Source organism: Equus asinus, chromosome 3 (assembly GCF_041296235.1).
Source record: "Equus asinus isolate D_3611 breed Donkey chromosome 3, EquAss-T2T_v2, whole genome shotgun sequence".
Classification (NCBI taxonomy): domain Eukaryota; kingdom Metazoa; phylum Chordata; class Mammalia; order Perissodactyla; family Equidae; genus Equus; species Equus asinus.
This window is the reverse complement of record NC_091792.1, coordinates 7,742,437-7,770,050: the sequence shown is the minus strand read 5'-3', so window position 1 is coordinate 7,770,050 and position 27,614 is coordinate 7,742,437. Positions and strand designations below refer to the sequence as shown.

Below are 27,614 nucleotides of genomic sequence, written 5' to 3'. Positions count from 1 at the left end.
TTTTTCTTTCTTTCTTTTTTTTGTTTTTTTAACATTTTAACTTATACTACAAAATCCCACTGTTGGAAATCAGTCAATAAAAACCCCTCTAGTTATTACTGCATTTCAAAGAATATCTGAACTTCTTCTGAGGCAGCTTTCAAAGCACATTCTTGAGTTGTTGGGAGAAGAGCATTGGCATCAAATGTAAAGAAAGTTTTGAAAAGGAAACTCCTAATTCCAACATAACTGGAAACAAAAGCAGGGCTAATTCATCTCATGGAACTAAGCTTTGGTTCAGATGCCCAAGACCCTTTTAAAAGAAAAATCAGGCTTAAGCCAAGTTTAATGAAAAATGGAGAATTCTCTACTAGTTGTTTTTTATTATTTGACTTCTACAAGAATTTGTATTAAGTGAAGCCTGTGGGTCTACTTCCCAGAGGCTTGGGATACCTTCTCCAGAACACCCTCTCAAGCTACCCTCTCTGCACAACTTTGAACAAATTTCTTTACTCTGGGGTCCCCTAACACCCTGAGCATTCAATCACTCATAAATATTTGCTGACTTCTGGTGATAAGAGCACCATGTTACACTAAGTGTTGTGCAGGGGCCCCAATTTATCTGTTTACGTGTCTATCTCCCCAACTAGCCTGGCCCTCCAGGGTAGATAGTCACGACCCACTCATCTTTGTGACTCTACTGCCCAGCACAGCACCCAACTCAGAGTAGATCAATAAATATTTGTGGAAATGAACAAAAATAAAGGAACAAGTTCAACAAAGTGAAGTTGGCCAAATAGGAGCACCAAGCAGCACTGGCCAATGTGAATTAAACTAGTGAAAAGTTTGGTGGATCAAGTAAATTTTGGCAGACTTGCTAAATTTTAAAACTTGGTGTCAAATCTTTTTTTTTTCATGCTTTTTCTCCCCAAATTCCCCCAGTACATAGTTGTATATTTTAGTTGTGGGTCCTTCTAGTTGTGGCATGTGGGACGCCGCCTCAGCGTGGCCTGATGAGCAGTGTCACGTCTGCACCCAGGATCTGAACCGGCGAAACCCTGGGCTGCTGAAGTGGAGAGCGAACTCAGCCACTTGGCCATGGGGCTGACCCCTGGTGTCAAATCTTGATTAGCAAAATTTATACTTGTTATATTAATTCACCTGGAACTCATTACTTAAGATTAAAATTGTTTTTCAAAGTCTCCTATATAATTCTATCAGATATCCACAATAAAATCAAATAATGCCTAACTCTTCCTAAGGGTGAATGAACAGAGTAATGGGTAGGGATGGCCTCCGCCAGTATCATTATTCTTTTACAGCTGAAGTCATGAGAAAACTACTGGACTGAGCAATGGACTTGATGAGACAGGCTCTGGCTCAACACTCTCTGACTTTAATTAGGTTAACGGATAGTTGGCAATGATGACATTAGTAAAGAAATTAAATATAGAAAGAACAAGTATCTTATGGATACTAACTACACAGAACCATTAGTGTCCTGTTTCTTAGAAATAAGAAACTATAATTTTGCTCTTCTCTGGGGGAGAAAAAAAAGACTTTACATAAAGTAATAACATAAGCTTTTATTACTGTATAAATCATACAAAGAAAAGAATTACTGACTACGCAGTATTTCTGAATGCATAACAGCATACAAGAATGCATTTCAATATCCCCAGTAGTTACAGTAAGACTAGTTAACTTTCTAAATAAAAGGGATCATTGGTATGTTTAACTTATTCTAACCAAGATATAGAGGAGAGAGGCTGTTTTCTTTTAGAATTATTAGGCATATAAACTATACTTCCTCTCAGTTATAAAGAACCTATATATTTAATTCCACCTTTACATTCTTATATAAATATCTACCTGAAATATGACATATAAAATTAAACTATATGTGTGTAAGTGGTGTGTTTGTGAATTTGTGTGTATGGTGTGTGTGTATGAGTGTGTGTATGGAGAAAGAGAGTCATATACCCCCATATAACTTCCCTTGAAGGCAGAAAACAATGTCCTACAATTCTTAGAATTTCCAAATCCTAGTTAAAAGCCTACAATTACTAGCCAATAAACATATTATGATGATAATGGATCCTTGGGAAAAATATTATCATATATTTTACTCTTATGCAAAGCTGATAACAAGTAATATAAACGCAAGTTATTCTAGTTTTAATTGCTTGAAAGTTAAACTTAGAAAATTGCTATGCAAGAGCTGGGTTACTTTTGGACATATAAAAAGACAGCATTGGAACTTGCTGTGCAAAGCGGTAGTTAACTGTAGCCAATAAGACCTTGTTTGTCCAGCAAAATCAACTTAGTTAAAATGTCAAAATTTTTCTTAAATATTAACACCATAGATACTTATTACTGGTCTTTGACTAAGAACCAGGTGGCAGGCTACCTTTGCCTCAGTAAACAACAAAACTTGTGAAACTAAGAGATGTTGAGAATTTCATTTAAAAGATGTTTCGCTTGTGCCGTTTCTGATTTGCAGTCCTCTAGAGCAGGAAAGCTCCACTTCCACTTGGTTTCTTTTTCCCACATATAAGAAACATGGGGACTTTAGCACTGAGTTTCTTTTGCTGATATCTTTTCACAGGTGTAACTATTCATTTAACCCTGATGATGTAAAGTAATCGTTACAAAGATTTAACCTAACCTAAAGCCTTTTTCTCCTGGTTATGGTTTCGAGTAAGAGAATTAATTATACGTGTTTTGACTGGGTTTACTTCACTTTTTTACCACCATATTTTAAGATAAGCAATTGTCAAAAGGCACATTGAGCAAAAAGTTAATTCTTCATCGTTTTCACACGATTCATGAATATTTATGTAGTTTTGGTGATTGCTTATTGAGATTTCTTAATATTTTCCTACAGAATATGGACTGACATACACACATTAGGATTCTACATGCCGCCTGGACTTACTTTGTCCTTTAAGACGTCCGCCTACTTATGAGACTTGACAACATGCAGTTTGCTTTTGTGGGCATACACTCTGCTACGCAACCAGACCGCAGACTCCTTGAAGGAAGCAATAATGGTTTGCATTTTTTGTATTTCTTTCTCACGCTTTCTGCTACAATATTAATGACTAACGCTCCTGTATGCCAAACACTTTTATATTCTCATTTAATTCTCATATACCACCCAAATGAGGAAACTGAGGCTTAGTTAGATTAAACCACTTGTCCATGGATTTTTAGTAATAAATGCCAGAGCTGAGATTAGTGCCCAGTCAGTCTTACTCCATACTCCATAACCACAACTACCACACATTACCACCACCCTGGCTCCCCGCAAAAGGGCCACATACCTTTTCATTGCCGACTGACTTATAGTAGCGTCTGCTGCTTCCTGCTCTGGGAGAAAGCTACTGTAGCCACATTCCCGGCCCAGTGATCATGTTCTGATCTCCCTTGTTGCCCACTTCCCTTCCTTGTGTAGGGGCAAGGCCAGCGTTTGAACCATACGGCCCTGACACCTCTGGAATTCCAGATTTCTTGTCTTTAACACTGCTACCCCAAGAGTTGTGACTTTTAAAAACAAGTTATATTATTTCAAAATATGGCTGCATATTATCCTCAACAAGCGAATCTAGAGCAATGTTTCTATCACAATTGTCACTATTACCATGCAAGGAAAAAAGTTTTCAAGCTCCACAGCATGGTAGGCTTCAAAGACAACATTTGTTCCTCTGTTTTCAAAGCAGCATGCAGACTTTTACTAGCTCATACTGACATATTTCCCTGAGTGGGATTGAAAGCTGGACTGCTTCCAAGATGGATGAAACTTCTCTCAGCTGTTCTTAATCACCACACCTGCTAGTTAAACGTTGATTACACCTATAAGAAATGATAATAGTAATCCTATTTTCCTGGTGAAAAGGTACACACAAAAAGTCTTCTCTCCAAATTAAGTGAAAAGTTAAATAAGTGTAGAATATTAAATAAAATAATTTGTTATGAAACCTAGAGAATACAGAAATAAATACTCCACAAGAGTATTTGTCTAACACTAAACAACTTTCTATGTTCTTTAACCCCTTTTTTGTTCTTACAAAAACTTTCTCTTAAAAAAGGTAGGGGGATCATTAAAAATATATATATATATTCTCATAATAGAACATCTGAAAATGAACGAAAAAGAAAACACAATCAGCCAGCAGCCATAACCCCATTAATCAAACTCGGCAGATTTTGATGCATTTTCTTCTAGAATTTTGCTATATACTCTGTATAGTATATACAGCCTGTATATGTGTGTATAGATAACGTCTCTACAAAGCTGGGGTAATAATACTCTGTCTTCTACTTTTAAAATCTAACGTTGCCAGGGGGCTGGCCCCGTGGCCGAGTGGTTAAGTTCGCGCGCTCCGCTGCAGGCGGCCCAGTGTTTCATCGGTTCGAATCCTGGGCGCGGACATGGCACTGCTCGTCAGACCACGCTGAGGCAGCGTCCCACATGCCACAACTAGAGGAACCCACAGCGAAGAATACACAACTATGTACTGGGGGGCTTTGGGGAGAAAAAGGAAAAAATAAAATCTTTAAAAAAAAAAAAAAAATCTAACGTTGCCAAATAACTTTTGCCTACACTATTCAAAGTTTGAAGGAAAGTCTAAATCTCCTAAGAGTTTACAGATAGATTACAATTGTTTTTAACTTTCCCTAATCATTTGTAAAACTAGTGCCTTTGATTTTGATTATTGTCAAGAATGTTGTGATAAAAAGTTTTGTACATAAGTCTTTGTTCCTGGCTTGATTATGTCCATTGTTTAAATTCCTAAAGGTGGAATAACCACGTCAAAGGATGTAGATTCTTGGCACATATTGTAATATTGCAAAACTGTCCTCAAGAGAGGCTGGATGAAAAGATACCACCACGGCTGTTTGTGGAAGAGCCCGTCTCAGCAGAACAGCATGCTCAAATTTGCTTTGTTTAATTGATGTGTATCTCATTGTGGCTTTGATTTACCTGTTTCATTTTTAAAGAGTTTGAAAACTTAGTCAAACATTTATTGTTTATTACATTTTTTATCTTCTTTGATTTGTTCACATTTTCTGTCCTCAGAGTTTCAAATGTCTTTTTTACTTTTAAAAATTTCATATAGGCAAGATAACATTTTGTCATATTTGTTGCAAATTTTTCCAAATTTATTTTCTTTTTCGTATATCTTGACTTTCAGAAGTTTCAAGTTTCATAGACTAAAAAGTATAAATTTCTACTTTTGGATTTTTTTCCCATTGCTTTTATGCTTTCCAGTCCTGAAATCAATGAAATACTTCTCTTCATTTTCCTCTAGCTTTAAAAAAATTACTTTTTTTTTTGCATTTAACTTTTAATTACCTGAAATTTATCTTGGTAGGGGGCATAAGTGATAATCTGAAAATTTTCCAAGTGGGCAATTTTTCTCAATTGTTGAAAATTTTTCAACTCACTTTTAACTTTCTCTAATATCTCCTTTTTTTACATTTCTCTTTCCTTAAAAAGCCAGGATAACACGATGCACTTAGAACTACCTTTTCTATGCAGGTTCTATCACTTACCACAGGCTGTGTGACCTGGAGCAAATTACTGAACTCAAATAAGCCTCAGTTTACTCGTCTATAAAATGCATAGGATTATATGGATTAAATTAGGTAATATATGTAAAACCCCTAAGAGGAGAGTATCGGGATAAAAGACACTCAATAAAAGTAAATTTTAATACTTGACTCACAGAGCTATCACCAGGAGTAAATTAAATTGATACTCTGTGAATGGTATGCAGCACACCACTACAGAATCTGGCAAAAAATAGGGGCTTAGTAAATGATAGCCACAATTATTAATAATTAATATAGAATTCCCTCCTACATTCCTACATTTCTTTTATTTATTTTCTTTCTTATTTTCCTGCTATTTTCCACATCTAAGTCATTTTTCATCCTGAGCAGACAAGACATAGTCCTAATGCCAGATCAAGTGGTTAGGGACAGTCCAGAATGCAGCCCAGGATCAATAACTTGACTGACAATGTCCAGGTGAGGCTCTGACACATGGCTCTAGCTGCATGGGCCATATTTTAAAAAGGAATGGAAGTTGGCTTGTCCATCTGGATCACTGCTTAATTCTTCAAAGAATTAACTGGTGAGTAAATACAAATCAACACCAAAGAAAAGGTTGATACTTCAATCTTCATTAATACATTATATAACAAAAGAAAGAAAGGAAGGAAGGACAGAAGGAAAGAAGGAGGAAGGAAGAAGCGTGTAGACTTACAGAATTCATTATTTACCTTCTTGGAAGAAACTGACAGCACTTAAATTTACAGATCTTTTGGAATGCATATATAATTTTAAAAATTGAAAAGACATGGAGTGAATACTTGACACTTCACATTAGTCGATGTACTAAGAAATTTTAATGAGGCCAGAACTTGTTAATCATTTCTCACATGCTACATGACTTTTTAGGCAGAAGTGGCATTCAGCCAGGATATCGTACTGGACGTCAGTTCCAAGGGAGGATCAGATCATCCAGAAAATCCTGCTGTTCAAGCTGGCTGATCAACAGCAGAATGAAATTCTGATTTTTAAAAGATTTGGGGACATATTTTCATAACAACGTCATAGAGGTCCTCAGTGCCTAGATTTCTGATGGGAGTTTACAAGGTTAAACAATGAATGAAAGGACTCTAGATAGGTATACTGTAGTTATTAGTTTTTGGAAGTGGAGCTTAAAATTACTCTAAGTGCTGTGGTTTAAAATTCCACTGCAATACAATGCAGACACTTTCTTACTTTTAAGACGATGCATAAGAACCTTAGGAGGGCCCCATTTGCTGGCAGAGCAGCCTCTGTTCCCATGTGTCCTGTGTGGTCTTAGTTTCTTTATTTACCACTAAATAGAATTTTGGCAATCAGCTGAATTAACCTGTGTTAGAAGAAGCTTAATAAAATGTGAAAGGTTTTTATTCTCTTAAGCACTGATGTTACATATTGAGCCCTGTCTCTTCAGTAAAGTCAACCTCTTAGAACACAGAGCAGTAGTTATTGTACTTCAGTGCACTTAAGGGTTACTTAGAAATCATGCTTAATCTTGTTAAATAAATAATCTTGGCCCCCACCTTGGAGATTCTAATTCTAGAGTTCTGGAGGGAGGCTCAGCAATTCACAACACTTTAAAACACCCTAGGTGATTCTTCTGATGTGGCTGGTTCACAGAACACACTTCGGGAGTTGCTGACATAAAGGATTAACTTGACCTTTCATTCTATGTATTTATTACACAACCCAAATACTCTTTATCCCTGTGTCATCATCAATCATTTAGTTGGTCATAAGATGTAAGAATGCATAAAAAGCTGAATATGATAAGCTATTTTTTTAAAGAAATAATTATGTATTATAGACATATGGACAACTTTGTAAAACATACTCTTTATTAGTAGAAAATTGTTGAATCTTTTATTTCTGAAAAATATCCTTTTCCTTTCATAAATCTGCAAATAAAAAAATCTACACATGACAACCAGTGGTTTTCAAAAAGGAAAGCGTCACAAATTTTCTTATGTATTTCAGTTTTACTAGATGTCTTAGTAGATGCTTTCTAACTAATTTCCTTCAGAAGACCAACCACGTAGAAAGATGTGATACTCAGGTAGCAAAGCCAAAGAGACTAACTCTAGTTTTAATACACTGTTTCCGCCTGGAGAGATCCAATTTGTTGTATTTTTCCTTGATAAAATGAGACGTCTCCATTAGACAAATTATCAATCATAGAAATTTAATTTTAAGTACATGATGTGTTTATTTCGTAGAGTTGTTACATTAGAATGTAGAAATTGTTACAGTTTCAGGTAGAACATAAGATTATGCTTTAAAGCCCCCTTTTGTAACTCATTGATAACTTAGGTGGGTAAAGAGTACAAAAAAACCCCACCAAAATTTAAAATAAACAATATGTCAGCAACATTTATAATTCATCAAAAACACTGTTTCAACTCACATCTCTACTTTACTATACAACACGTGGCTTTCACATAGCTTTTAGATACAATTCCTTTGCTCAAAGACACCATTAAAACGATTACACTTCAAATGATCATTGTACGTCGTAAGATTTTTGCCCACACAAATATGATGTGAATGTAACTTTTGAAAAGCCAAACACTTAAAATGTTGACAATTAAATGTAATATAATATGCCCCAAATTTCACGAAGAAACCTTTAAATGAAAATGAACGAATCATAAAATGAGTAGATATTTCTTGCGGCATAATAAATTTTAAGTTTCACCCACTAAAAGGACATTAAATCCAAACAGCAACTGAAAGTGGATACGAAGCACGGCAGATGTCTGTGTGGGAAGGAAGCAAAATATGGTTGAAAAGACAGCTCTCTCCCCAGACTATTCTCAGCTCCATCATACATGTGACCTTGGAAGAGCCACTGTATGTACAGTGAAACTACTCTCATTAAATATAACAGAAGAAAGACTGTTAAAAATTATTAGACAGTTTAAATAAATAACTATGTTTGGTTTGGATGAACCTCACTGTAAGAAATATACAATAGACATATTATATTAGATATTGTTTATGTTGTAATTATTCCTCTTGTCACAACGTAAACTTTCACTAAATTTCTCTAAAAGGCAAGGATTGCATTTTATATACAACTTGATATAGGGAATGCATAATAATTCAAGAAAATATATGCTATTTTATATAGTAAATATGTCTTATAGAACTAATATTCCACAGCAGTAATGTGTGTGCACTTGCAGTAAGGGTACATTCCTTTTTTGAGCAGAAGGTTATAATTAAAACTTCTTAGTCGCTGAGTTCTTGAAATGTTTGAGCCATGTCTTTGGTATCTCTATCACTTTTTCAATTTCACAGCCTCTGGTTTCATCTGTGGGCTGTCACCAGCAGCTGGAAAATGCCCACAACTGGATATGCTACCTTGGGAGATTTCCTAGTCATTCACTTATTTATATGTTCCACAAATATTTATTGAGCACCTATTAAGCGCTAGGTACTTTGTTAGGCATTGCAAAGAGAGTGGTGCTTCTGATATGCAAACCACAATCTAATTGATTCTCCTAAAATGGCCTTTGATCAGTGGTCTTTCACTGGAATAGAGTCCAAATTCTATAACTTGGCTTATCAAGATATTGATAATCTGATCCCCATGCTTATTATACAAATTTCATGGGTTCTATACATGTCCAATACAAACTAGGTGTTATAGCCATGGGGATTTAGACACTGCTTCTCTATCATTCTATGTTACTACGATTCCAAGACTGAATTTGTGATCTACCCATAACGCTGCAAGATTTGACTTTTCTGCCACCCTTTCAGACTGAGTTGTCATTTTTAGGTAATCCATAAGACCTTGTGATTTTTTACCACATTATATTGGGACTCCTGCTTTGTCCATCCCTGGATTGTGCTCCTTTAAGCCGAGGTTGTGTGCCTTATTGATCTGGGTACACCTAGGACCCGGCAGTTAGCAGGTGTTCAGTAAATGCTTACTGAATGTATCTTCTTCCCAACAGGAACCAAGATTGTACTCTCCTGCCAAGATCTACTACAGGCTCCAACTTCTCCATTAACAGAAGAGAGATTCAAAACGTTTAACAACTGGTCTTAGTTTCTTTATTCATCATTAAATAGAATTTTGGCAGTCTTCTGAATTAACGTGCAACCAACCAATGACAACAGATGCTGGCTGTAGCGCTGGAGGAAGGTGGTCCTGGAGGCCCCTTGCTGCCAGGCATTACTCCTTTGTCTGCTCATTTTGGGGATGGAAGTGGACTGGGGAACCCTGGAGACAGGCTCCAGGCAGCTCACTCGAAGAGCAGCTTGGTGGGCTCACAGAAGCAGCTATTTAATTAGCCTGTGTGGAAGGAGGTCAACTCTAAATATTGGTAAATTGGTAAAGCTGTTGTGCTCCAGACTGGCTGAATATCAGCCCTGTGTACGAGGCATTCCCAAAACACTGGGCTGCACTGGTCCTCTGCTTCTTCAGCATCTCCTAGGTCCTCATTTCACCACTCACATTGCCACTGAAGTGTCTACGGCCCTCTATAGTCAATTGATCACATGAGGATAAGTCCTATTTCTAAAACCAGCTTGAAAGTTCCTAGATGACAGAAGCTGTCTTATCTTCCTTCAATATTTATCTTTAAATAAATCATCCAAAAGTTACATAACCATGCCCAAATCATTTCATATTTTTTGAAATGCTTTATTAAAAGGATTTTCATTGTACTCTTGATTCTTTTTTGGATTAATATCAAAACTAACTAAATGAAGAAAGTTTCCTTATAGCAGTTATAAAAAGGCTCCTGAAGATAATGTTTACTATATCATTTAAAGGCTCGTATATCTATCCTCTTAAACACAAAATTGAAGAAAAGTTTAACTCTCTTGACATACCGATATGTTCCATACATAATGAATCATCTTTCTCTCACACAGATACACACACAAACACCACTCCACCTTAGTAAATAGCACTATCTTATACCCAGTTGCTTAAGCCAAAAACCCCTTCTCCTTCTCTTGTAACACCAAAACAATCCTTCAATAAAAACAAACATACGCCCTGAATCTGATCACTTGGCTCCTCCACTGTTAACACTCTAATCCAATCCTCCAGCATTGTTCGCCTCAGCGGTTTCAGGGACCACTAAATTGGCTCCCTCCTTCCTCTCTTGCCACGCTCACAAGCCATCCTCCACCAGAGAGAAAAAGACAGAGAGAGACAGAGAGAGAGAGAGAGCTCTTTCAAAGCACAGATGAGGTCCTGTCATTCTCCTGACTAAAACCCTCCTGAGGTTTCCCACTGTACTTCGAATGAAACTCAAGCCGCTTTACCAAGACCCACTACATTTAGAAAGAAATCCAAACTGCTGCCAAGGTAGGCCCACGCTTACCTCTCAGACCTTGCTGCCATACACTGTCTTCTTTGTTCACTATGCGTCAGCCACACTGTCCTGTCCCTTGACCATGCCCAGCACATTCCTGCCTCAGCTAGGCAGCACGCTCCCCCTGCCCCCCACCACAGGATCTCTGTCTTGTCACCAGGATATGACCAGCACTTAGAACTATACCTAGCTCAATAAATATTTGCCGATTGACTTACTATCTTTTGATTCAGCATAGCAGAAAAGTTCTGAATTGTGTTCACAGTGACACCAGAATTCACTGCTCATGGTGTAAAGTCACATGAAAATTTACAGAATAATGAAAAGGCTGATATAAGAAAGATAAAATTCTTTACTATAATTGGGGAAAAATGTTAAAGTAAATTAAATGAGAAATAAAAATCTCCGAGAATAAACTGATAAAAAGAGAAGGATGTACTAATTTAAAAACCAGCTAGGATAGATAAACTAAGGAATGTCTGTGACGAAACATCACATTTATGGTTTTGCTCTTGGGACAAAGCAAATTAATCTGATATGGTAAAGAAACTATAATAAAACATACATGATCTAGATGCAAAAAAAATACAGACCGCACTTAGACCAATATGCAAATCTATAAATGATGCCATAACAAAAATGCAAACCAAGAAGCAGCACAGGAAATGAAGACATATTCCTGATGCTGTTCTAGATTGCACGTTACCAAAGCATGGTCAAGAAACTGTCTCTCTGGAGCCTGCTAGGACCCTGCTAGGACCCTGCATGGCTTTGCTGACTCATGTCACGGACAGAGCTCCCCTAGAATCCAGGGCATCTCTGCACGGCATCTCTAAGAGATTCTCCTTTCATAAGTGAACTTGGACTATACATACCGCTGATCTGCATGAATGAAAATGTGTCTGAGAGATGATGCAGTTTTCCCTACTGTGATCCAAAGAAAAACTCAGGATTCTTACTAGACTTATTCTGAATCAGAATTTAAAAATAATTGAATTTTGTTCTTGACTCTCTCCTGCCCTACATGTTTCCTCTTTTTGGAACTGTCAGGCTGATTGTGATAACAGCAAATCTTTGAGTCCATTAAGGACCAAAGTAAGAGGCAACAAAATTTCAGAGGAAAACTCTAACATATGCTCATGAGTCTTCCATGTTCTTTAGGAAGGCAGGTATTTTCTCAGCGGATTTGGAATAAGGTCTCTGGGGTAGAGTTCTCTCCCACCTGTAAAGTTTGAGTGAAGGGAGAGATGGGCTTGCGAATACATACAACAGAGAGATTGGAGTCCAGTCCAGTCCATTTTCTGAGGCTGGAGGTGAGAGTCTGCCCAGAAGATTTGCCTATTCTTTTTTCTCCATGAAATACCTCCCTGCTACTAGAGTCTTCACTGCACTAGCGAAACAAAATACAGAAATTGTAACTAGAATTTGAAATGTATTTCCAAATTGCTTTCGAAATAATTAGAAAAATTTACAGCATACCCAGGAATGTCTACCAGTCTCAATACAATCTTCTAAGACTAAGTATTATACTATTTTATTATTACAAATATTCAGTCTTAGAAGATTGGTATGATTGGTTCAGATAGAATAGTAGCTTATTATCATTTTAATTTATATCTTTACAAAATAGAAAAATAGTAACTAAAATTAATATTTAGTGACTGAAAAATTTTGCAATTGAAACTTTAATAATAGAAAAATTTAGTAGTTGTTGGAACACAGCCAGGCCTACTTGTTTATCTATTGTATATCGCTGCTGTCGCCACAACAGCAGAGGTAGGCAGCTGCAACAGAGACCACATGGCCCACAACATCTGTAATAGTCACTCTCGGGCCCTTTGCAGAAGGAATTTGCTGAACTCTACTTTTATTAATTTGTATATTAATTTGTATATACGTTATAAAAATACCACATTGTTGGTCCAGTTCTAGAATTTAACATTTTTTTGGCATATTAGCTGTTCATCTTTTTTGCTATAATTGTCAAAGGTTGCCTTAAAACTTAGAAAATTATCATACTGCCAAAATAATGTTTAGTTTCATTTTCTATTTTTTTGGTATAATTTCTGTGTTTAGGTATGTAACATATCTGGAAATGATTCTGGTCTGATTTTCTTTATCTTTCTTATAAAAAACTTGCAAGCCTATAAGTGGAATTTCAAATATGGACATACAATAATATTGCTCAAGGAGAAATTATTTTTGTTTGCTTACTTCCAACACAATTTCTGACTATTGATTTATTCCTCATTGCTATAATTATCTGTAAGGATAAATGTGAGAATATTCAAAATTCTAAATAAAACTTATAAAAAAGAGTGAAGTATTAATTTACATAAAGTCCAGCAGTTGTATTACTTTAAATTATATTTTTTCCATGAGTTTAGTTCTGATTATGAATAAACCGGAAAATTTATTTATTTGAAATTTTTGGCCAAACAACACAATCAATGCTATAAAACATTTCTAAGTTTATTTCCAAAAGGAAAAAAGTGCCAAGGACCACTGTTTCTGTTTTGTCCCCCTCAAAAAAAGGATATTATAAAGATATAAGTTAATAAGTTCTGAAGCTCTTTATCATTAATTGTGATAAACATGAATGATGGAAAGGGACTAATTAAGGAAAGTATTTATCAGATGATTTAAGGAGTGAGTGACTCCAGTCTACTATAAGACCCCATTTAAAAGTAAAGAAAGATGATAGATTTTCTAAATTTGGGAAACCTAAGCTAGATAGAACCACATATTTTACTTAAGTCATCCTTGGTAGGAAGAATTAACTTTTTTTGCCCCATGGCCAAAGTGGAGAAATTCTGAGCAGAATGTTACTTTAGAAGATAGACAACAGGTGCATTTTCACTTTTACTGTCCCTTTCCACGTCACAGCAATCAGTACATGCTGCCATCTAGAAAATCTTTGACAGAAGAGATTATTCAACGATCAGCAGGTTATGAGTATGTTATTTAATTCAGAGAAATCAGATTATAATATTAAAAAAACACTTTTTTTAGGGCCAACATCTATATTAACAGGATAAAAGGATTTTAACAAAGGAATGATATTGCTGTTGGTTATTTCTTTTAAAAAGTCTTTAATCGCTTTCTGAACTCTGAAGTTTTGAATGAATTTCTCATTCCAGCCCTTGGACCTCAAAACCATGTTGACACTTGCTCTTCTTTACCTAAAAGAACCTGTCAACACATCAAGATATCACCACTTCTATTCTCTACATTTATAAAATATGCTCTCATATTTAATTTATAAAGCACCTCTTATTTTTACACATTACATTTTTCTTAATGACTTTTCAAAGATGAAAAAATGGAATACACTGTGTAATTTAAAAATACTGAAGGAATTTTTAACTAACATTTTAAAGAATGCCCTAAATTTCAAATTAATAAATATTCATAGAAACTCTTTTAAATAAGGTAGTTACTTCCTAGGGAATATATTTTTGGATTGCAACTAAGCAAGCATGTAGAGTTACTAAAAAGTTACCCAAAAGTTCACCTTTTTTTTGTCTTCTCAGTCCAGAAATTGCATCAGAAGTGGCTGCTCAGAAATCTAGAGTGACTCTCCTGGTGGACGTGGGTCATTTAAACGGCAACCCAGAAGGAGAAATGCAACTGCTCTCGTTAGGAAGCTGGCCTGTGCGGTTGTCAAGGCAGGTGCTCTCCCTTCTCGCAGGGTTGCCTCCTCTCCACCTTTCTCTTTATTCCCCTGTCTGTGCTCATTTCCATTCCCGTTCCAGAATCGCTGTCCTCTTTTTCACTACAAGGCTCACAGACTTTCTCTTCACTTCTGCTGACTGCAAACACTGGCTCAGCGTATTGTCTTTATTGATACGTTACGTTCTTAGTTTCTGTTTCAGTTTCGCTGTGGGCTGACAGAATTTCAATGCTATGAAATTACGAACTTCATCCAGGTCAGAGCAAAAGACAAAAAGAGTAGGGCACCACCCCAGCCTCCTCACAGACAAGCTGTTCTCACTCCTGGAAATAGAATCATCAGGCACGTACTTCCTCCGGGACCACCTCTCTGTCTCTCGTACTCAGAAATCCTACGTTGCTTACTTTCATGGTTTCACTCTGAAATAAATAACTTGTGCTAAGGTCAAATTCCTGGACCCGACAGATCAAAGATAAAACTTTATTCTCCAGAATATATGAAAATTGAATATTTCAGAAAGATTTTTGGCCCTCCTCCCCAAAAAATCACGATAAGCCTTTGTAACCATTTTAAGGAATATACCAAGACTACATATTATTAAAATCTGAAAGTCAAGTTAAATATTTGATTGCTCAACTTTGAAGCCTCTGCACAAAATATTATTGTCATAAGCAGAACAGTATTTAAAGGCATTTTCACTGAAGTTCATCAAATATTAGACGTAAAACGCCTGTGCAGGCTCAAGCTGGGATCTGAAGTTAACACAAGCTTAAATGCTCTGTGACCGAATGAAAAATGAACCGTATACGAACATGTAAACAGGCAGAAGAAAGTGACAGCCTGGATGGAGGTAAATCTCTGCAAGATTGCAACAGGTCACTCCATAATAAAATGTCCAGCTTTGGACAAAATTTCAAGTTAAAGAGACGGCATCATTGCTTATTCCCAAATGTCAGTTCATAGTTAAAGCCAGCTCAGAAGGAACAGACATGTGGCCCTGCAGAGTGCGCAGAGGAAGCCACAGCGTGCCACTGAACCAGAGGCAGTCAGGTGGCTGGATCACATTGGTTTTATTCTGTCAACTTCCTTCCAGGAAGTTTAGAAGTTTGACCAATGAGGTCCATTGTTGATTTTTATTCCACCATCCTCCTCCCCTCCTCGTCTGTGGCCTGGAACTTACCCGTGACCCGAGTTCTTTGGTGTCCTCGCTGTCACAGCCATAGTAGTCTGGGGTTTTATCCAGTTCCGGCATGTGTCCTTGTGCGCCTACGGTCTTACTGGCATGGCAGGATGGGCAGAGAGCTGCATTTCCCATCTCAGTTCTACAGTTCCTGCTGTCAGTGGGCCCGTCCTTGCCCTCTGTGCTGTGTCCAGGGTTCCCAGGGGGACACTAATGTGGACAATTCATCCAGATGATCCTTGGCTCCTCTGCTGGATTGCCCTACACGCCCCTCACCAGTTCTCCCCATCTGCTGGCTGGCCTGCTGGTGTCAGGGAGAGCTCAAAACCCCAGCAACTGCAGGCTGCCTTCAGTGACCATTTCCAATTCAGGCGCTGCCAGTCTATTTTTACACCTACCAGGCCAGCTATGCATGTCAATGGAGTGAGGGGGGTGAGGCCGAGGGAGAGCAGGGGAGGGGGCGGTGATGTTTTGTTTTTCACCACGCAAGCAGCCTGCTTTACACACGGACTTAAGTTCCTGCTGTGTAAAATGTCTCCACATAGGAGAATTTTGCAGCACTCAATGAATGCCTTCGAAAACTTTGCTTTTTCCCCTCTCTGTCTTGCTGCTCACACAGAACACTAAATCTGCTAATGATCTCGCTTAACCAGCACAACAGGTAAAAATTATGTTTGTAACTGCTTAAACCAAGAGGCATCCACTCAGCTTACATACATTATTTTTTCATGATCATTTACAGAAAAGAATTAGCCATCCTTTCAGCATTTGAAATTCACTGGAACCGCATCAATCAAAATGGCTTATTTTACACTGCTATGGATGTTTTACATTTTATCCACAGTTTTCCATTATTCGTGATTGTGCCACATAAGAGCAAACATTTTGATTCATTTATAATTTTTAATATTTTGAAAATGTTTCCCCCAGCTTTACAAAAAATACTCAAAAATGGCTTTCAACACCACACATACATACTATCTTAGGTGAAAGTTTCATAAAGATTAAGCTTCAATATCAGTAACAAGATTAAACTGGTAGCCGAGACGTATCAGGCAAAGGCTTTGTGTTGCCTGCATCATTTTCATATAGGCTAAACTAATGCTTTATCATAATATGGGAATTTCTCATCAAATCTTCCACATACTTGAACTGTGTACTCTAAGAATTAAGTCAGCTCTGACGTTTAATTATGTGTTTACAAACTCTTCTAAAAGAATGTGTTTTCAATTTTCCTATCTTCTTCTCTAAGGTTCTTACTGCCTTACATGGCCTTACAAAGTCACAATGGGTGTTTCTTCTTGAATATATGTGAACTATTTTATTCAGAATATAAGCCAAGATTTTGCCAGTTGTTGAAAGAAGGGCACTTTTTTCCTCACTTTGGAATCAGTCAGTTGATTATTTTTAAAACATGAAAATTTAATATTTGCCTTTTAATATAGAATCATGCAACTTAAAAACTGAAAGCAAGTCCTAAAAATTTTCTCTAGCCTCCTCCCTTCATTCTAGAGCTGAGATCTGAAACTCTGTACTTAACATGTGTAAAAGGAATAATTCACCACTCCAGATTAGGGAGAGATGTCCCCAGGTGCAAGATAAATAATTCTGCAGCGCTTTAACAGCACGAATTGCTTGCTGGCATCTTTCGGTCTTGTTAATATGTTACCCATTCTACCACCATGCCTTTGATTTTGTTTCCCCTCAGCCAAGCATGCAGCCCCTCCCCGACCAGTCCATCTTCACTGTCTCTTTCAAAGGTCATCTTGAAATTCACTTTCTCCTGAAAGTCTTAATTACTCCTACGTTAGTCCCTTAATCTGTTCTTTTTGAATAAAGTTGGGACTACTATCAGCTCTTACTCTTTTTACATAACATGCCTTGTCTCTCTCACTGACCTTCTCACAGATGTAAAATGCACACAGTGGTATTACATATTTCTTAAGTAAATGAATAAAAGGCAGCCACCGATCGGAGCAAAATTCATAAAGTCAATATTTAACTGGACTACACTGACCTAAACTTCTTTCTACACATTAATAGTAACAAATTTAATAACTTTACACATTTTTAAAGATGACAAATCTTTTTTTTTTCAAAGATTGGCACCTGAGCTAACAAATGTTGCCAATCTTCTTTTTTTTCCCTTCTCCCCAAAGCCCCCCAGTACATAGCTGTACACTCTAGTTGTAAGTGCCTCTGGCTGTGGTATGTGGGACGCTGCCTCAGCATGGCTTGATGAGTGGTGCCACATCCACGCCCAGGATCCGAACCAGTGAAACCCTGGGCCACTGAAGCGGAGCACGCGAACTTAACCACTCAGCCTTTGGGGCCGGCCCCTAAGCATGACAAATCTTTAATTTCATCTCCAGATTTTAGCCTTTGAGAAAATATTAATATTGTATGGGGTCAGGTTTTGTAGAAAATAATTCATTACAAAAGAAAAAAATGTTTATAAAGTACAGTGAGACTATGAACCAAAAAAGAAACACTGACAACTCTTAGAAGATACTTTTTCTGAATGACTAGCAATTACTTTTCTTCTATCCTTCTCTCTTCTCTTCATCCCAGGGAAATGGTCTTATTCTTTCCCTAACAGAGAACCTACCTGCTTGTGGACTGTAACATCCATGCTGCTATCCTCCAGGCTGCCCAAAATATGCCCCATAGTGGTTCTACTACTGAAGTTTAACCCCAAACAAGAATGGGAAAGGAAAGACAAATCCATCCACCGGTGCTCCTATGATTGCTGAAATTTTCTATTTTCTGACTGAGCAGATTTAAATTATCAACCTGGAAGATATCAAAGCTGTGAAAACAGAACTTCCACTGGACAGCTTTATATTCATGATCACTCCACACTTTGCCAATGGTCTGATGCTTTCTGCCTAATCCTAAACGGGGTGAGAGGGGTCTGTGGAAGAGGGCGTAACTTCAGAAGTTAAAATACTGCTAGTTCTGTCTCCCAGTGGATAACTAAGAGTGGCCGCCAGACAGGTTTGTCACGAAAGCTTGGGGGATGTGACAACCTATATACTTAACATTTTGTCAACCAGAAGGCAAGGTTAACAAATACTGTGCAGCACCCATGCCATAATAATGTGTCGTAGACTGTTGGGATCTCTGTGGACATCTGACAAGGATATGCTTTCTGCCAGGGTGGAACAATGTCACCAGTGTTTCTCAAAAATGCTTCAAAGTCATTAGGACAAATTACTCAGAAAGCAAATATTTGCATGTTTGGCCACACTTACAGCAGGACACTTGAACTTGGTGCATGAGTTAGAAAGTGAAATTCAAAACTCCATGATGTGACATATTTGCAATATCTTCTTAAATTCCCAGGCGCTTTTACTGTTATTCTTTCATCTGAATAGCTGTGTTTCAAATCCATCAAAAGAGCACCATGATTAAGGACTGAGAATGCAGGCCAGCTTCTCAGCTATAATCTTCTGAAAGCAGCTGCTGAAGTCCCTATGACAGCAAATCTGAAAACTTCATCCACTGCAACTTCAAGTTTCACCTTTCAAATATGAAGCAATGATTAGAGAATCATCAGAACACTAACACCTTGGAGAGGAAATAACTGTCTCAGTCCTGTAACTTAACCTAGAGTTAGACCACGCTCCTGTGGTGGAATGAAAAGACCTCTTCACCAGGAGTAACTAATCCCAGATTTTGGTTCTACTACTAATTTACCTGTGTGGATTTGTGTAACCTTTATCAAAGCTCCGCTTTAATTTCCCCTTTTTTTAAATGAGGGCTTAGACTAGATGACTCTAGAGCCCTTTCAGCTCTGAAGTCCTTTACTTCTATGAGACAAAACTTCTTAACATCTGAACGTACATCTAACACAATGTAGTAGTTGAAGCTGAGCATCTATTTAGTTTGTTAGCATGAAATTTTTTAAAAAAGGATAAGAACCACTCGGTATCTTGCATCACGGGTCCCTGGTTCCAGGAGCTGACTATGCTCAGTAGCATGTCCCTGGGAAATGCACAAGGGAAGATGAAAAGACCATTCTGTAAAATCTGATGAACTCTTTGTTGGTATCCAGGAGCTCTTTTCCAAGATGACGCCCCTTCTCTCTTTCTCCACCTTTCCTGAATATTAGCCCCACTGAAAAACTTGAAGAATTTTGGAAACCATACCTGTCAGTCTTCCACATCTCACAATTGTAAAACAACTTTCACCTGGAAATGGTCTTCCTCTCCAAAACCAACTTGTAGGACAGCTTCAGAGGACTTGGTAGGACAAGTTTTTGCAACTCAACTGCATAAGTCAGTAGGGGTTTTATTCTCCCTCAAATATTTCGATTTATTTGTTCTTAAAGGGCAAGTGCTATCATATTAAAAATACTGAAAAAAATATTTTGCTGGAAGTCTTTAAAGCGGCAAATTAGAAAGAAAGTTTCACTCGGAATCATGGAATTTAATTTTTCTCTCTCTTCCAAAGTTGTAAGGGTTATTCAAGAATATCTACCACACCAATGAAAAAAGCCATGTAGAGTCTCTGTTAATCTAAACTATCGTGCAAAATAAACTGTCCTAAAAGGATATTTAGCTCACACTTTGTATTTTGCAGACCATCATTCATATGTAAGATTTATGTTACCTTTGCTGAATTTAGAAATCTGCTTAGATTACAATCCACTTCCCCTCTTTCCTTTTTTTTTTTTTTTTTTTTTTTACAATGGTAGCCATAATTCAAGACTGATTATTTTGGGCTTTATCTGATTAAACTAATATTTTGTTACTCCTGTTACGCGCAAAATTCTCCATGCCAAATCACATGAGACCAAGGACAAGTTCTTCTCACTTTGAGAATCACTGACCTGTGAAAATAAAACTGGAACATTCTGTGCAACAACCGAGGCAGCACATCATTTTCTCCTGGGTTTGGGTACATTCGATATAATTTCTTCAGCTAAAAGTTAAACACGTAATGATTTTCTCCAGTTGGATCTGTTATATAATTGACCAGTCAGGAAAACTGTTGCATAATGTATAGATCTACACCGGATTCCCTCTATTAACACGTGGCATAACTTTTCTAATCAAGGTCAGTATAAATGAGTTTTACTGTTTACACTGTACACAAATTAATCAAAATGAATATTGCCAAGCTTTATGTGCCCACAAACATCAATTAACCAATTTAATTTTACATTCCTCCCAGCTATTATTTTCATTCCAGACTGCGGCCTCTTGACTTCTAGTACATAAAGGAGGACATTCTTTAATAAACAGTGCTACCAACTTGAGAAGTTTTCTAAATGCTACTGCACACAATGCCCAGCACAAAGTGGGCACTCAAGAAATGTCGTTGACTGACATTAAAGAGACTCTGAGGCAGGAAGTGTAGGGTGTCCAAAGCAAGCCAAAGGGCCATTTGACCAATTCTAAGCTCTGTCATATTGAACTGGACTTTGAAACACAACACGAATAAAACAATTTAGCCATTGTGCACTCCTACTTTTTCTGAAGAAAACTATGTGTGTGCATAGGACTCAGAAAGCGGTTAACTATGAAAGCAGGGGCTCCCCACAGGCTTTATTGCAGAAAGGGTCAAGTGATGAAAATACAAAAGCAGCAAGGGGGCTCCATGACACTCTGGCTTCAATAGTGACTTTTTGAAACCTAAGTCAGCGTTTTAGTTTACTAACATTTCTTGTAAGTTTCCATCTGTGAACTAGGGAGACAGCTGATAGAGGTAATCTGGAAAGTACTCGGTTAAGGTGATGTTATAATGAATGAATGGCACATTGCACAGCTGTTGATCAGATAGTGGGGAAAGGTGAGTGCCCAAAGAACAACATTCTTGGAGGAGATAACTCCTCACGGGCGGCTGAGGCGAAGGCTGACCAGCTATGTTTCATGTGCTGCATGCCACAGCTGTCTAGACCTGTCTATCAAAGAGGTCACTCACCTGCTGCAGCAGCAGACACAGTGCTTGAGCATCAGGACAAGATAAAGGGGAGTGCTGAAGTGATGAGAACTTAGACTCAACCTCTCCAGATAACGCCTTCCTATTAAGCACATAGGAAACCCACCACCAAGCTCAAATGAATTACCCATGACTGAGAGTAGTGAAGAAAAATTCATTTACCCTTTCCATACTTCTCAGTTCTCACTTAGTACTAGGACAATGTTTTCCTTTGATGGTTCACAGACATTAAGCTACATACATTTGTGCTCTCAGTTTGTACATTCACTCTAGAGGTTCTAGAGAAACAGCAACTTTTCACAAACTTTTTGGGTTATGACATACAACATGAGGGTTTAAATGTTTTGATAAACTTGTCATTATCAAAAGAATTTCTTCAGCTGTAAAACAGAGCCCAGTTCAATGTAATCATATACTCAAATATTTTAATCTCTTGATTTCAAAGTGTATTAAAATACAAATTTCCCAATGAAAAAAAAAAATGCATGCACACACACACCATTTGAACTGAAGCAGGAGACACAGACATTTAAAGTACATGGCCAGATTGCAGGCAGGCATTGATCAATCAAGAACAAATTCAAGTTCAGACTAAATATCTAATACTAGCTCAAACTGGTGCAGATATGAGTATTTATCAAAATGACCAATTAAACCTGATTTATTAAGAGGATGGTAACTGATTTCCTTGTACTACATTAAAACATTCAATGAAGTAGGTTCACCCAGTTGTGTAGCGCCTACCTCAGTGAGCAGTTGTAAGCCATGGTATCATGAGTTTTTTTAAAACTGCATGTTGAGTGTGCATTCAATCAAAAATTAAATTAACTACAATTATGGAATGATAGAGTAAATTCAATTTATTTCAAAGGCTGTGAAATCTTAGAGTGTCAAAAAGAACCCAAATTTCATAGTCCAAGTGGTAATTAATGTGGCTTCTATTTCAAGATCTTCCTAGAGTGAATTTATTCTATGCACCTTAAAGTATAAATAACTGTTTATAATCCTTCATATATTACTCATACTGGAAAAAAATATCTTGATTGTATATCACCTGTTCTCCCTGGAAAATAGGAGAATTTTTAAAAAGTTTTTAATTATGTCCTACACTTTTTTGAAGACAGAATCATTTTATAGGCAATCAAAAATCCTGGGAATATAAAAATAAAAATATTATAAAATCAATATCATTAATTCTTCTAAAACTGTGTCAGTGTGGTCTTACGTCCTCTGAGCTACAATGTTATCGGCTATATGTTCCTAAGGAATGAATGCTCGACAGAACACTGTCAGCTGTCATTTTGAACTCGAGTATTCCCTTCTGTATAATAATGAGCTACAGTAAATAGACTCTCATGCTAATGTTTGTGTGTCTTGAATCTTCAGAGTCCTAAGTTTATAAATCATGCTATGAGCTCGGCAAATGATCTTCTCTGCAGGAAGATAAGGAAGAAAGAAAGAAGGAAAAAGGAAAGGAGAGAAGGAAGGAAAAAGGAAGTAAATATGATAAGAAAATAACATCTGTCTCTAAAACTGAAGGATTTTTCTCTTAAGAGCAGTTACTATAAAATATTTCTGATAAAAATGTTTTTCCTTTCTACTAGTTTTTTAGAGCTAGTATTAAACATGCTCAGGGCTTTCCTAGGTCAATAAAGAATCTCTCTCCCAGGGCCAGTCCCATGCAGAGTGGTTAAGTTCACATGCTCTGCCTTGGCAGCTTGTGATTTGCCACTTCAGATCCTGGGCACAGATCTACACACCACTCATCAAGCCATGCTGTGGCAGCATCCCACACAGAACCAGAATGACTTACAGCTAGGATATACAACCATGTAATGGGGCTTTGGGGAGGAAGACAAAATCTCTCCCCTAAGCCAGTGTTCTCCCCAAACCTGCTCCTGGCCCTGTCCTCTGCAGCTCAACTGACTGGCACCCCATACACCATGCTGTTCCAGCTGGAAATGATGTTCTTAACGTTCCCTTTGCTGTACACTCAGTCCTGAAGGGTCTACTTTTTCCATCCCTTTGCCGCTAGTTAAGGTCAGGAATTCATCATTTCCTGACTGAATTACTGTAACCATCTCCTAAATAATTTCCTGCTTCCAGCTTGCTCTGTTCCAATCCATTCTCCACACTGCAACCAGAATGAGCTTTCCAAGGCTTAGACCTGTTCAGGGCACTTCCTATACTCTTCACGATAAAAGGCAAAGTCTTTACTGTGGTATATAGTCCTGTATGATCTGACCCTCCTGCCCCGTCTCATCTTTGCCTTTTCTCTCATAATTTCTTCTAGACTTTCATAAACCATTAATTCTCCATCTGGATCACCTCCCTCCCTCTCTCCATATTTACAAGACTTTTCTTGGAACCCTGCCTGGCCAAGAGGATTAGGGCCTATTGTGAACACAGAGCCATCAGAGTGATTGCTGTTCTGCGCTGTAAGCATCTTTTTACATGCTTGTCCCCTTCAGTAGACTATGAGCTCATGGTGGACAGACAGTACATTTTATCTGTCTGTTTATCACTGGTCCTTCTGAAAGTGCCTCTAATACAGCAGACACACATAACTGATTACTGAATAAATAAACCATAAAACCTTCCTTAACACATTTAAAATGATTGGTTTTTACAAACATTTATTTCATTCATCCCCTAAATATTTATCCATCATTATATGCCAGGCCCAAATATATCATTTAAATAAAAAGAGGCAAATGTGTATTATTTCTGATGTACACACAGAAATGCTTCAATAAATCTCTGAGAATGGCAATCTGCAGCAATCCATTCAATTACTGGTAAATACTTCTCTGTTTTGTTCACATTGCTATTCTGTCAGCTCTTGTATGATTATTTTTTCAGATGTTTGATTTTGTTAAGAAACGGTCTTGGCATTCAACTTGTTGGTAATCACCTGAATATGAGGAGGAATGAAAAGAAGAACAAAAATGCAAATGGCCACAAGAGCCACAGAAGCCACAAACCAGAAGATGGTTTATTAAGTAAGGATACTACTCCTGATCACACCATGGATATTGTAGCCAGGCCTAAAACCTACAGAGAGTAATCACTGCTAATGCCAGAGACATGTAGCGATTGTTCTCTAGAGGTACAAATAGATGACTCTTACAATGAATGTTCACAAGCAAACACGGGCACGCGTGCGCACACACACACACACACCCACCCTACCTCTGTGGCTTGGCCATCATGGGCCTCTAAGGTTTATGTGCGGTGGAAACCTCTTTTCATTCTGTCCTTTCCACCTGTAGAGCTGCTCTGTGTTCTTTCATTATTAACTCCCTTTTTAATTGATGTTGATAGGTCATCAATAGGTCTCTGCCTTTACTGTCACATCTCATCCTCTTCACAGCCATAACCTCTATACAGCCAGGACCTTCTCTGACATTGCCTCTAATCTATGACACTCACTTCCTTCTCCTCCTTTCCACTGTTTTTCTTTATTTCTTCAATATGTACCTTTGCTTCTAACATCTTACCTTAAATGCAAACACTAAGCTTTTGTAGACAACACCAACCAATAATATAGCAAATTCATAAATGCAAAATACCTCACAGTTATCACCTAGAGTAAGTACTCATAGAAAAAAATGTGCATTTCTTACTTATGTCTATGATAAACAACCAATTAAACTGCACCTGGAACTCTCCAATCTTTGCCACTATTAGATCTCAGTAATCCAGATAGATGTTCTCTGCAGTGGTAGATCTTGAAGAAAGGAGCACCACAAAAATTCAGTCTTGCCTTCTTTTTTTAATGACACTTCTAATGTTTGAAATTAGAATTTCCAATTTCGAAATCCCTATGGCAATAACATTTATTTCTGACTTCCGATTTTGATAACTCATTAGACTATAAATGGCAAAGTACTAATCAGATTTTGTCAAATTTTACTAAACACATAGATCGTGTTCTATTTGTTCGACTAAGAAGTGTGTCACAACGATTTACTTTTATACTAAATTCTTCCTAAAAAAAGAATGATCAGTAAGAGTAAACGGAGCTTTCATTAACCACTGACATTTTAAAATGTCAACTTTACTGAAATATGTTCTTCCTATTTTAGTAACGTTCGATTTTAGCTGCTTTGGGGATGAAACTTCAAAGCCATTTCTGATAAGGTGGTTCTTTCTCTTTGTTCTGGACCCCGATATAGTTCAGTTTATTATTATTCCACACTGAGATAGGGAAGATCGATTTGTCTGTTATAGCGGTTCATGCAGATCCTTGACCTCATCGTTCTGCCAAGGAGAGATGGCATTCAAAGACCTTCACGTGCTGCCCACCTTTCTGGGTGTGTAGTCAAGAAGACCTCAGCAGTCTTCCTTTGCCAGTGTGCTTCGTATTTATGTCCTGGGGTTCCCTCTGTGGTCCAGTGAAAAAACGAACTTTCAGGAAATTTTAGAACTACCTTCATCTACAGTTTGCTAAACTGACTTCATATTAACCACCCATTTGACATTTGGGGTCTGTGAAACCTACGTCATCTGTCCTCTACTCTCACAAGATTCCTGTTGAAGACATCTAGGATGTAGACATCTACTTGATGCTATTTTGATTGTTAGAGATGTGAGCAGTACAGGTGGTCTGAGCACTTGGTAAGGCTAACCATTCCATCCTTCTTCCTCCTATAATCTTGTTATTGGAGACCTTGATGTGGTGGAACCACATTACGACTGTTAAGAGGTTCTCCCATCCTGTTTGCTGTGTTCCTTGAAATGTTAGAAACATTTTGTTTATCTTAATGACACACATTCTATATCACAGCTATTTTTATTGCTAGCACTATAAGGTAAGTTGGAGAAGTACAGATACAAGTTATTCAGAGTTTTATCTCTTTCTTCCCTCTTAAACCTCACTTTTTCCATTTGACAAAAGGGGGTTATGATCATTTCTGCCTCATGGTGGTGCCGAGAGATTAAGCAAGCTGCTGCATCTTAAGCTGAGCACAGTGCCTGCACATGGCCTTGCTCGGGAAATGCTAGCTATGATTAGTTTTCCTCGCCTTTACTCTTCTTTCACTTTTTGAATTGGATGGCCCCAAATTGTGTCTACTACTTGTCCTACCATGTAACTTAAAAGTACTACAAAATCAGAATTGTGTCACAGCATACGCCAGCAGGGTTTAGAGAAAACGCATGGGCTCTGGGATCAGACATCTGGGGTCTGTCTGCCACTCAAGGAATATATTTGCTGTGAGATTTGGGGCAAATGAATTAATCTTTCTAAGCCTCATTTTCCTCACCTGAAAAATGAGGTTAAAGATATCTACTTCAAGGGGCCGCCCCACGGCCAAGTGGTTAAGTTCACACGTTCTGCTTCGGCGGCCTGGGGTTTCACCGGTTCGGATCCTGGGCGCGGACATGGCACCACTCATCAAGCCATGCTGAGGCGGCATCCCGCATGCCACAACCAGAAGGACCTACAACTAGAATATACACCTATGTACTGGGTGGCTTCGGGGAGAAGAAGAAGAAGAAGAAGAAAAGAAGATTGGTAACAGATGTTAGCTCAGGTGCCAATCTTTTTTTAAAAAAAAAAACTACCTCATTGTGAGAATTAAATGATATAATAAAAAAATCAGAAAGCCAAGTATAGAGACTACTGTTCTTATTTCTCTCTGCGTCAGTTCCTCGTGCCTGGCTGGGTCCGCGGATGCATCCCACTTGCTGCCTCCATTCATCCCTAATTTCAGAACAGATGGGTCAAACTTCCTCAGGCTTCCAGGCAGTGGTGGCTCACAATGAAGTCATCTTCAGAAAAAGTTCCGCCTGCTCTCCTGTTTTACTCATCATCCATTTAGGGGCAAGTCCTTGTATCTTTACCTATATCTAGCAACAACCAATAATTAAGTCACTCTCAAAGTATGACTTCATCTTC

The 27,614-nt window shown here is 37.8% G+C and overlaps 1 protein-coding gene across 50 annotated transcripts in view; it reads right to left on the bottom strand.

Annotated features, from left to right (window-relative positions):
* The window catches only part of ANK2 (ankyrin 2), a 627,576-nt gene that overhangs the window by 207,484 nt on the left and 392,478 nt on the right, over positions 1 to 27,614 (bottom strand). For 29 of the 50 annotated variants that reach the window (XM_070504611.1, XM_070504613.1, XM_070504612.1 and 26 more), the window contains exon 1: positions 15,767 to 16,043. The exons of the other annotated variants lie outside the window; for them this stretch is intronic. In XM_070504611.1, the coding sequence (XP_070360712.1) occupies positions 15,767 to 15,901 (135 nt within the window). In that variant the 5' untranslated portion in view covers positions 15,902 to 16,043. Of the gene's footprint in view, positions 1 to 15,766; positions 16,044 to 27,614 lie in introns of those variants that run through there. 50 annotated transcript variants of the gene reach the window in all.